At 39.9% G+C, this 11,858-nt stretch overlaps 1 protein-coding gene across 4 annotated transcripts in view; it reads left to right on the forward strand.

The window, feature by feature from the left end:
- Positions 1-11,105, forward strand: part of GALNT15 (polypeptide N-acetylgalactosaminyltransferase 15) — a 33,058-nt gene extending 21,953 nt beyond the window's left edge. For all 4 annotated transcript variants that reach the window (XM_015617402.3, XM_019005587.2, XM_019005588.1 and 1 more), the window contains 4 exons: positions 4,014-4,145; positions 5,208-5,309; positions 6,096-6,236; positions 7,214-11,105. In XM_015617402.3, coding sequence (XP_015472888.1) covers positions 4,014-4,145; positions 5,208-5,309; positions 6,096-6,236; positions 7,214-7,360 — 522 coding nt within the window. In that variant the 3' untranslated portion in view covers positions 7,361-11,105. The remainder of the gene's footprint in view (positions 1-4,013; positions 4,146-5,207; positions 5,310-6,095; positions 6,237-7,213) is intronic.
- The last annotated feature ends 753 nt before the right edge of the window (positions 11,106-11,858 follow it).

The following is an 11,858-nucleotide window of genomic DNA, read 5'->3' on the forward strand; positions in this document are numbered from 1 at the left end:
ACAAAATCCAGTAACTACGGCATGGCCACACCCAGTTTTTAAGTACAGTCTCCATGGCAGATCAGGGGTGGTCAAGGAACTGTATATCCCTTGTATTACAAACAAGCAGATGTTTGTTTATTGGGAGTCTTGCAGCTGTGGGGAATGTTGTTGGTGTAGTTAATGTTGTTAATAATGTTAATGTTGCTGCAGTTCTCAGAAATTCTCTGGCTCTGATACCTTTTCATGTACTCATATTCTTTCTACAAGGCAGTGGACAAACTTGTGAGCAGTTTTGAATGAAAATGTATAATTTATCTTCCTGTTCATTTAATGATGCCATGTGTTTAAGGAGAAAAAGATTCACTGAAAGCATTTAGGCAGAGCATGGGTAGGTGCTATGTGGTTTCCTATCCATATTTGCTCCTATGTTTCATAGAATCATAGAACCAGAAAATGGTTTGGGTTGGAAAGGACCTTAAAGGTCATCTCATTCCAACTCTCCTGCCATGCATGAGGATGCCATCCACTAGATCAGGTTGCTCAGGGCCCCATCCAGCCTGGCCTTGAGCACTTCCAGGGATGAGGCATCTACAGCTTCTCTGGGCAACCAGTTACAATGCCTCACCACCCTCTGAGTAAAGAATTTCTTCCCAATAATCTAGACCTGCTTTCTTTCAGTTTAAAACTACTGCTTCTTTTTGTAAGTCCCCTTTAGGTAGTGGGAAACTGCTCTAAATTCTCCCTGAAGCATTTACTTCTGTTTAGTTTCATCAAGTGATCCCAAACTTGCTCTTCCCTTATGGGGGGAGGGGACTTCATTCCCCTTCTCCACTCAATCAGAAGATCAGGGTCTTGAGAGAATGGAGAGCCTGACTGCCAGCAAAGACTGAGAAACGCAACTCAGCCTTCTCCATATCAGTCACCACCAGTTCACTCTTCTTGGTTATAAGCAGGGAGAGGGGTTACACTCTCCTTGGCCTTTCTTTTCTGACCTATGTATTTATAGAATCCCTTCTTGTGATTCTTTGTGTCTCTTGCCAAGTGCTGTTCCAGCTTTGCCTTGGCTTTCCTGACCCCACCCCTACACATTCAAACCATATCCCTGAACTTTCCTCAGGTCACCTGTCATCGCTTTCACTGTCTGTGTATTTCTCTCTTAGTCCTCAGTTTGATCCTTGCTCAGCCATGCCAGTTTCTAGCCTGCCTTGTTCAATTTCCTACACACCGGGATAGAGAGCTCTTGCACTGCAGGAAAAGTGTCTCTAAAGAGCTTCCAGCTTAAGGACAGTTTTCCAGGGGATCTCCTTCACCAGCTCCTTAAACAGCTGGAAGTTTGTTCTTGCACAGTTCAGGGTCTTGACTTTTTGCTCCTCACCAGGCTCACACTCTCTGAGATCACAAACTCAACAAAGGCTTGGTCTCTACAGCCCCAGGCTGCCACCTATCCTGATACTTTAATGAGCTCATCTGCACTGGTGAGCACCACTGGCTCCAGTCGTACCTGTCCTGCATGCCTCAGTCATTCAGGACTGGCCATCACCCAAGACAGCCAGATCCAGCAGGAGCTGCATTATAGTGGGGAAAGGAACAGGACTGTATTGGCATGACTTCTCTCTTGTCACCTAGTCTGACCTCCTTATGTTCCACCAGTGGATCTGCCTCTCCAGTCAGCCTACTAATTGTAGAGCCTGGAACTATTATGTTTTCCTTTTTACTCTTATTTTCACATATTTCTAAAAGATCCGCCCTCTTTGTCTGTGTTGCAGGTTTGAACTCCACTGGTCAGGAGCTTTGTCAGTCAACTGACTCCCAAAGGGTTATAGCCACTAGACCAAACCTTTTCAAATGGGCAGTGAGGTCTTCAAATCATTTAATAATTCCCTGAAGGCTTTTTTTGTCAGTTCAGAAGCAATTTTCCCTATTAAAAACTACAGTGACCAATGATACAGCTTCCTAGCTGTAAGCATGAGCTTTTGCCTGAGTTTATTCTAGCCAAAATACTTTTACTACTTCTGAGTATGATGCTCCCTCAAATGATCAATTTTATGATCTCTGTGTGCAGTGTACCATAACATAAATGGCCCTTTTTGTGTGTTCCTTTCTTTCACAGCCGATGTTTTCAGCCTGTCAGTGCAGTGGGATGTTATTCAAAAGGCACAAGCAAGCAAGGACATTATTGCCACTCAGCTGCGAAGGGCCCTGAGGGGATTTATTGTGCTGAGAGGGCGAGCAGAGCCACCTATGGGCCACTACAGAATTCTCTGTGAGCCTTCACCACCACCACTTCTCGCTGCAGAAAACAACCAGTGACCCCCATTTAGATGGCTTTATAACCCATCTTTGTTTATGGACTGAATCACATCTTGCACAGAATGCTTGTGGTGTGAGCATTAAACAGATGAATTAGGCTCTTCCCACCTTTCTACTACTTCAGCCACCAGCTCTTTTGCTCCTTTTCTTGTGTGCTTTGCATATTTAATTTACAAGCACAGTTTCCTTTCAGATTGGTTTACAGGGACAATGACTTTCTTGACATTATTTACACCATTTGCAGCAAATGCACCAATGCAGACTGTAACTAGAAAATAAGATTTACTTCCATTGTCTTCCTCAGCCAAAGCAGAGTCTCATAAGAAACAAGTCTTTTTAGGGGAAGCATTTTACTTCTCTCTTTCCCTTTTCCAGGAAAACCTCTAGAGGACAGGTTTGTGTGATGCAGAACCCCTAAACTTTGTTGTTATGCTTATTGAATCTAAGACTGACACTAAAGTATGAGGTTCTCTTTAACATACTGCAACTATTAAGCTTTGCCTGTAGAGTTTCCAAGGGTTGGCAAACAGTGACGTATGGAATGATTGATCCCTGCCTTTAGAGACTGAACCTCACCTTTTATCTCTAAGGCCTTCATTTGTTAGTGGTTTCCATGCTGCAAAGTCCTTTTCTTTTTTTCTTATGGATACAGAGAAATAGCTGGTCTGGAAAATAGTTATTTACAGGCAATTCTCTGCTTACATTGCTAATTCTAATTTGTGACAAAGAAATCCAGACCAGTTTCCTGGAATCCCATCCCAAACTGCACTTTTAAAAGTAGAAACATGAAGAGGGGAGATCTACTGCTGGCAAGAAAGAGGAGAGAGACTTTTAAGGGTCGTTAGATGTTTTTAATATTTGGGCACTGAGAGATTTAGAAAAGCGTTTTGTGTGGTTTTGAAACTGAAGAATTAGACACATAAGTGCTTAGAGGTTTTGAGAACCCTGTTAGTCATATTTAGTGCTAAATACCCTCAAATATTCAGACTGTCAGTCCTTTGCAGAACAGATGCCTGCAGCTGCACCAAGAGTTGAAAGCATTTGTCTTTTTTCATAATAGAGTTGCTACCAGGAAAGTTGAGAGCTGATATTGTGTATTTTTAATTCAAGAAAACAGAGAAATCATAGTTAAGGTTTTATGCATTTATAGCTGCAAAATGCCTTTGTTCATCAGATTTAGTAACTGTAAGATAACAGACAATAGGTGGTAGACTACATTTTGGGCTAAATTCTGTCATCACTTATTCCCTCTGATCATAAAGGACTGACAGTAACTAGGTCATTTGGGCCATTGCAGGCCAAGAAACTGAGATTTTATCAGCAGGAAAAATTCTACATTAAATGGCAATCTAATACAATCCCACTGAATTTCAGTGCAACAACTATCAAACTTGATCCTGAATTTTTAAAACAAAAATATGACAAAGACTGACTTATCTTGCAGTATAATAATAACTTTTAGAGAGTAGCATTTTCACAATGCTGCTTCTGAAACACTTCTGTCACAATGCCAGACTCTGGCTGTTTTGGCACAAAGCTTGAGGAAGCCTATAGCTGAATCTCCCCCTTTGCATATGTCATAAGAGATACATATCAGTATCTGTAACATTCAGGATAGAAAAGGTGGTAGAAATAATTCCTGTGTAGTCATTTCCACTCTTAGCATCTCTAACACAAATACACCAGGAACCTTGTTGCCCTTTCTCCCTTTCTCCATAAAGGCAGAGAAGCCAGACTGCAGCGAGCGCCTTCAGCTACAGAAGAGACTGGGCTGTAAAGATTTCCAGTGGTTTGTATCAAATGTGTACCCTGAACTCTCCCAACCTCGAGACACACCAAGGTTCTCTGGCAAGGTAAGAGAAAACACACTATAAAGAATGATCTCTTTTTTTTTTTGCATTGTTCAAAGACTCCAGTGTCCTGAGGACTCAGTCCAAACAGGCAATGCAACCAGGGTGGGGGGAGAAAAAAAGAGACAAAGAGCTGGCCCAAATTCTCACATAAATGTTGAAAACCAGCCAGGACCTGAAACCAGAGTGTCTGACTCAGTTCAGTGTCACAGCTCAAAGGATCCTAACCTTAGGTTCTTCAGGTGCCATTAGTAAAGGAAAAGAACTGTGTTGCTCATGCAGATGGCAGAAGTGACAGCAGCCAAGATATCTCTGTGCTGACCCATGTGCACAAAGAGAAAAAAAAAGCATTTCTTCAGTCCTGCACTTCCCAAAGGACAGAAGTGATAGCAATAGCAGTTCCCTGGCTGACTGTGTACAGGACAAAATATTCTTAATGTCTGGTTTGTTTGGTTTTTTTTAAACAAATAGTTGATAACTATAATTCATTAAATATTAATTTATTCCTAGCAGCCTTACTGGAATGGAATTTCCCCCAACAAGGCAACAAGGTCTACTAATTAATTCACACTCAGCTATCTTTAGATATCTAATCTGTCTTTAGACAGATTTTACTGTGTCCTTTTACTATTTTATGTGCTCTTTATTTTCAAAGTTATCTCGAGAAAAGTGTAGGAACTGAGTGTGGATCACAGGAACTGTCATGTTTCTTTTCTTCTGCAATATCTTGTGTTTTTTCTGACTACAGTGTTCTGTTGAAGTGTGATTTTCCACTAGCATAAACATTTTGATACCTTTCTTTTAATTATCACAACAGTTAAACCCAGAAGTGAATCTCTCTAATTTAAAAAAAACTCACTGGGTAACAATGACCCTTGGAGAAACTGCCTTTTACATCACATTGGTTTGCAAGATCAATATGCAAGATCAAGTCCAAAAGAAAAAAAATAGTTCCTGATTTATGAACAAAATCATATATTATAAAGGGATACAATCATAAAATGTTAGCTGAAGGATATTTTGCATCCAATTGCGATTTATTTCAGTATAAACCTTTACTTACAGCTTTACAATACTGGTGTTGGCTTCTGTGCAGATTACAGGCCTGGAAGAGCTACTGCAGAAGGCTCTATTGAACTCTCCCCTTGCAGTGACAGTGTCACCCAGGTAATGTGTACTTTGAGTTTATATAGGCACTGTGTCAGATCTGGGAGCCATGCAGAAGACAGACACTCCAACATGTACGTGGCTGGGTTGACATTAGTGGAAATACTGGCATATTCAAAATTATCATGTGCTAAAGGCAACAATGCCCACTCTTCCACAGCTGAGTGCCACTCAAAAAATGCCAATGTCCCATGTGTCATTGAGGCAGATACCCACTCTTTGCTCCAGAAGACATCATTAAGTGCTTACTTGTTTAGTATATTTGGTAGTGTCTGGAGACCAGAAAGCTGGTGAGTAACAAACACATAACATTTCCAGAATACTGGGGGGGGTGGCAGGGGGAGAGGTGTTTCCCCATTAGTGACTAAATCTTAAGATTAATGACTAAACAGCTGTCTAAGGCAGGAGGTAAATTCATTTAGACTCCCTGGCTAGCACTGGTCTAGCTCAGGGTGAGCTGCAGGCATATTTCAAACTGCAGCACGTGAAGACACTGTCAGAAACACCCTTCTGTTCAAATATTTTTTCAACTGGAAAGTTTTATGATGGTGTGGGTTTATGTTACACATAATCATAGTTCACAAAGCCTTTCCTTAGGTAAATAGTTATGCCAGGATTAGCTAGGAGGGGGGACTGCTTTGAAGGGTCAAGGCTGTTGGACCTCTGTCACTCATGTTTGGGTTGGATCTTAACAAACATGTACAGGAAACTGTCTTTAGAATTAGCATTTAAAAATGAACTGGGATGTTCATCCATCATTGTTCAAACAAATCCTCCCTTTCCCAGCACTTTGAATATAACAGCATGAAGAAAATCTGGTTTGGTTCTGCTCCGCTGCTTTGCTTTGACGTCAGACACGGGAAAGTTATCCCTCAAAACTGTACAAAGGAGACAGACAACAGCAACCAGCACTGGGATGTCCAGGAGGTCAGTAGTGGCTCTGCCATGGGAGAAAGGCTGATGGTGACTGTGGGATCACTGGGTGATTTCAGAATTTGTGTGTGAGGAAGGGATGAGGTACCTGAAGAGCAAATTTCACTTCTGTACCTTTTTCACACAGAAAAATTAGGATGCCTCTTGCCCACTAACACTGTCTATGTTGGTTTAGAAACAAAAACTACAGAAATCTTACCTAAAATCCTATGTCTTTGTTTTACCTGTTTGTCTTACTGGCCTTATAGGAATAGAATCAGAATGTGAAATTCTGAATGTGAAATGTGTGAAATGTGAATTTCAGCGGTTGTGAAAATATGAGCAGGGCAAATCCTTTCTCATTTCTTTCAGATTGGGGAAGGGTTTGGAAATCCTGACCCCTCCCAAATGAGAGCCCTTTGTGGAGCTTTTAATGGGAAACATTAAATTTTCTCCTGCATTGTAAGAGAAGAGCAAACTTCCTGTTAAAGGAATTCACTGTTTTTCAGTGAATTTTGTCCAGCAGAGCAGGAACTCCTCAACAAGACTGAAAAATATCATGCTCTAGGACAGCCTGGGAAAATAGCAGTTACTGTAGTTGTAGGGATGCATCAATCCTCTGGAACAGTCCTACTATAATTTGGTTTGATTCCTAAGGCAAGCACTGGTCCTTATGAAATGTTGCTGCCTATAGTACTGATGTTGGTGCTGATGAGAACCTGTAGCCATAGGAAAAAAGAGTGGTGGGAAAGAACTCTGCACCTACCACTCATATTAGCTTCAAAAGTAACTTTGAATATTCACCATGCTCTGGGTGACACAAAGCTAAATCCAGTCACTGTGATTGGAGAACTGCTTAAAAAAAAACCTTTAACAACCAGTTATTACTGGTGATATATTGTATATAAATTTTCTGAATCATGGCCTAGCTTTTACTAGAAATCCCTTACTTTTAATTTGTTCTTTCTTTCCTTTCTTCTCTCATCTTGTAGAATGGAATGATTGTCCATGTCCTTTCTGGCAAATGCATAGAGGCAGCAAAGAGTGAAGATGAGAAGGACTTGTTTCTGGGTGCATGTAACAAGAATGCAAATCAGGTGTGGCAATTTGAACGTTCCCATGGGCTGCATCAGAGGTGACTGACAAGTCTCTGCAGAGGTCAAGTCTCCAAAGTTCAACATTACTTCTGCTTGGGATTTAAGATGCATTTCCTGCAAGGACAAGAAAGACGTTTGTGTTAGCTGTAGCATGCAGTGAAGTCAGGAATGTCTCTTATTTAAAAGCCTGGCTCCTGGTTAATCCAGCTCTAGCTAAAATTTCTATTTATTCTGTGAAGCATGGAATAGAGACATTGTGAGAATCGATAAATTCTCAACTCTGCTATTGCAGAAGAGAGTAAAGTTTGCCCTTTGAAGGAAACATTGAAAATTGGCTGCCAGATAGCTTGTCTTCAGTGTATGCTGTGAGTTCTGAAGATACAGGAAAAAAAGTGAGATTTTTGAAACTGTAAGAGGAAGCCAGCCAAACCAGGACAGGAGTTTAGCCTTGTTTTACAGTGCCCTTGACTCACATAAAACAAAGTAGGTTTTGTATGTATAAAAGTAATAGATGTTTCCACATGTAATGGCAAAAATTTTGTTTTCCAATTAGCCTGAGCCAAATTTCTACTCTCTGTGAGATTACACAGAACATAAATTAACACTTAATCAGGCACTAAATGCTCTAATTGACTTGGACTACTCACAGTCCCCGGTGTTTGGCACACCCTTCCTTAAATCCTTGTCCACAGTCTAATTTGGATGGGAGAACGAGACTGAAATATTAACAACTTTTTGTTGTTGTTTTAATTATGTTTAAGGACAGCTCCTCCGGAAACTTTTGTAGCAGTAAGGAGGGTAACAACTTCTCTGCTTATTTGGGAATAGAAAGAATCAGTGGCATCCATTTGTTTTTGTAAAGCCATGGGATGAGCTTACTATTATTACTATTATTACTATTATTACTAGTATTATTATTATTACAGTAACAGAAGTGCTGGCTGAAAACAGCAAGTGAAGGGAAACAGCCAGTTTCAACAGTGGCTACCTAGGAAGAAAATACCAGTTTTCTACCATTTGCTTGCATGTTGAGTTAAGTCTTTCAAGCTGTCAGTTTTAGCCAAGAAGATTCTGCAAATTCTTGCTGTCCTGGGTCTCCAAAATGATCCTGAAAAGACCAAATTTTCTAAAGAAGCTTCTTCTGTAGAGCCTGCATTGCTGCTGACTTGCTGTCTTTCAAAGGAGTCAATGAGAGATGAGGTTCAGTAACGAGAATGCTCTCACACAGTATGAACTTAGCCAAACAAACTTCCACTTCAGTATCTCATTAGGGTACTTTACTTTTTGAAGATAAAGTCAATAATGCTGACACCTTCCAAGATCCTGCTAAGACAGAAGAACAAAGATTTGGAAGTCTTCCTACACCAACACCACATCTGATTTATAGTATAAATCAATCATAGTCCTATGCATGCATTAAAGACAGGGACATCATTAATGAAACTCGCTTAGGTTTTAAATTCTTTTCAAGAGACAGAAATTTGTGGGTTTTTTTTAAAAAATACAGCACATTGTTCAAACTTCAGAGAAAGGAAGGAGTAACAGATTATTCTGCTCAGAGCTGTCCAGTCACCTGCTCTCAGTAAATCATAAAAATTGGTATCAAGCATATAAAATTGGTTACAACAGAGGACATGAAGAGTATTCTCTGTTGTGTTGTCCAAAACATATTCCAGTCTCTAACCCTCTCTCTACTTTGAGTGCTACAGATTCCATGCTATGTTCAGGCATCACTTCAATCATCTTGATTACCACTTATGTTTACTTTGATAGCATCAGAATCTATTACTATTTCTGCTGTGTCACTTAAAATTTCCTTTGACATTCTGGAAAATGCTTTAAATTTCAGCTAAGATGATGTTAGCAACCTTTTCCAGAACACAAAGTGATCCCTGACCACTGCCCAAATCTAGGGTGAGAAAAGAGAATTTTTTGAATTGCATAAAAGCTGAGTAAAATGCTGTTTTAATGACATGTGATTCCTTTATTTTAAATTATGAGTATGCCATAATTTTAAATTATGTATTATTTATTGTATTTTGGACACTACACTGGGACCATAATTCCTTCAGAATTTAGGTAAATGTTAAAAAAATGTGTATACAAATACAGTAATTGACCACAGGTGAGATTTATCACAAAGAAGAATGAAAAGAATTTTGGTTTAGAGAGGAAATGTTTGGAATTTCAGAGACATGGACATCTTCATTTATACTTCTTCTTAATATAGTGATAAAAACCTAGAAAATAAGGTTTTCTGTAGATATATGTACAATAGAAAAATATGTTACCTAATAACTCTTTGAAAAATAAAATGAAAATCTATGGCACAGTACCATTCAGAAAATAATTGTTAATGCACTAGTTTCACTTAGTAAGGGAGTAAATGTGTGTTTGGTTTCCAAGGGAACTAAATTCCAGAGCATGGGCCAGAAGGGACCTACAAGGTGGTCTAGGAGGTCTCCGTAGCGAGGCAGCCAGGGGACATGGATTGTGGAGCATGCTTCCCTCTAATATAAACATAACTTACTACACACAAATTAAAAAAACAAAGGGAAACCATCTATCCCTGGTTTTCCTATTTTCCTTCCCATATGGCTTTTAAATAGATTGGTGGTTGTACCAATACTGTTTCCTCGTTGTGGTCATTTAGACTTTGCCCCTGTGGTTACATCCATCAGCAAAACTCTTCTCCTCATGGAACTGGGTGCAAAAAAGAGTGCTGGCTAAGCATGCTGGTATGTTTTCCTCATTTTTACCCATCTTTCATGCAATACTAGCACACAATGATACTTTGAGCACCACAAAACATGGAATTATTTTCAATTCTTTATTTAGACAAGGTCAATATTTCAGATTCCACTAATTCCCGTGACAGGAGAGAAATGTAAGGACAAAATGTTTCATGAAAGAATGAAGCAGTTTTAACTTTGAAGGCCTCCAAAGCAGAGCTTCAGGCAAGAGCAAAGGAATTCCAGCATAACACAAATAAATATCTTATAGTGTAACTCCACCTGTTTCTTTGAATTTCGCAACCCAAGCACAGTGAGTGCTTTGAGCCAAACCCACCCATGAAGCTGAGCTAAAATGTCAGATTCAAGAACAGGTCACCTTTTGGTTGACGGCACTTACTAAAAAGCCTAGTTTATTCCTCTCCCAGCTCATGGTAAATGGAAGAAAATAAAGATTTGAAATATTATTCAAAGTACTTTTAAACTGAGCCCATTGATGCCATTGGTGTTGGTCATAGGCTGGGGTTTGTCCTGATATGTGAGCTGCCATCACTGGCACAGAGAAACAACGGCAGCATTTCTCTCCATGTGTTAATTTGAAGTCAAAATGGGGAAGGAAGGTTTATCAACCTTCATGCTAATCCTGTAGCACAGAGATGTTGAGGGTATCTCTCAGTCCATGTGTAAGTGCTTCCAGGTCCTGCCTTGAAGATGTTCATTTAGCTGTAATACTGCCTGCTGATTAAAATGGCAATAGCTTCAATTTCTGATATCCCCAGGAAAGAATGGAGCTATGTTCAGGCATCCTAGACAAGAACAGTAACAACCTAGGTTTCCATAACAGCTAAAAGGTGACATGTGAGTGACAGCTTTTAGATTCTGAATTTGTATCTCATTTTATCTCAAGCAGTTTGATTCAAACTGCAAACATATTGGAAGAGAGTACAAAAAGGAGTGTTTTGCAAATAGGTAACATGTTTTTAAGCTCATGTTTTTAAGCTATGCAAACTGCACGTGTCTGCCCTGAATAAAGTGTATTGGTGCACAGAGAAACATTTTTATTTCCTTCATTGAGTTATGATTTGTTAATGCCTTATTTTTCTCATGCTGCAGCACAGCTGGTCTGCAAAAAAACCACCAGAAACCATCCAGTGGTAATACCCTCATTCAGCCATCACCTGACAGTCTTACAGAAAATTACAGGACTTGCCCCTGTCAGCATCTTAGAGGGGGTTTGATTTTGCAGACCTTTGCCATCATTTCCATTGGTTTCATTGGAATGGTCTGAATAAGAACTCCAAATGCAGAGTCTCTGGGAAGCATGAACTCCAGCACACCCCGCAGGCAGCTCACAGCTGCTTATTCACCAGGTGGTTTGGAAGGATGTTTTGGAAAAACAGTCTGGCTACATGACTTGGAATAGCAGCCATAGTGGTTTTGCTATCTTTCTTGCTGCTAATTTTTTTTTTTTTTTAATTATCTATCACTCTTGGGGATGATTATGCTTTAGACACATGGAACAGGATTCACCTCTGTTAACTGGGGCCACCTGAACAGTAGTCACAACTGAGGTAGTTGTCTAAGTTCCTCTTACTGGTGAGCAGAGAACAGTTCCAGATGTAACCAGTGACAAGTATTTAACCAATATGTGTAAATCACTAGCTTGCTTTCTCTACTGATTAGAGAGGGGTTCTTGATTAATTTAGATGTCATGTATAAATTTTAAACTGGAGTTAAGTGGAAGTAAAATAATCCTAAGGGGTACCCAGGCTAAAATCCCTTCCAGGAGCCCAGCTTCAATGCCCAGC

Source organism: Parus major, chromosome 2 (assembly GCF_001522545.3).
Source record: "Parus major isolate Abel chromosome 2, Parus_major1.1, whole genome shotgun sequence".
Lineage (NCBI taxonomy): Eukaryota > Metazoa > Chordata > Aves > Passeriformes > Paridae > Parus > Parus major.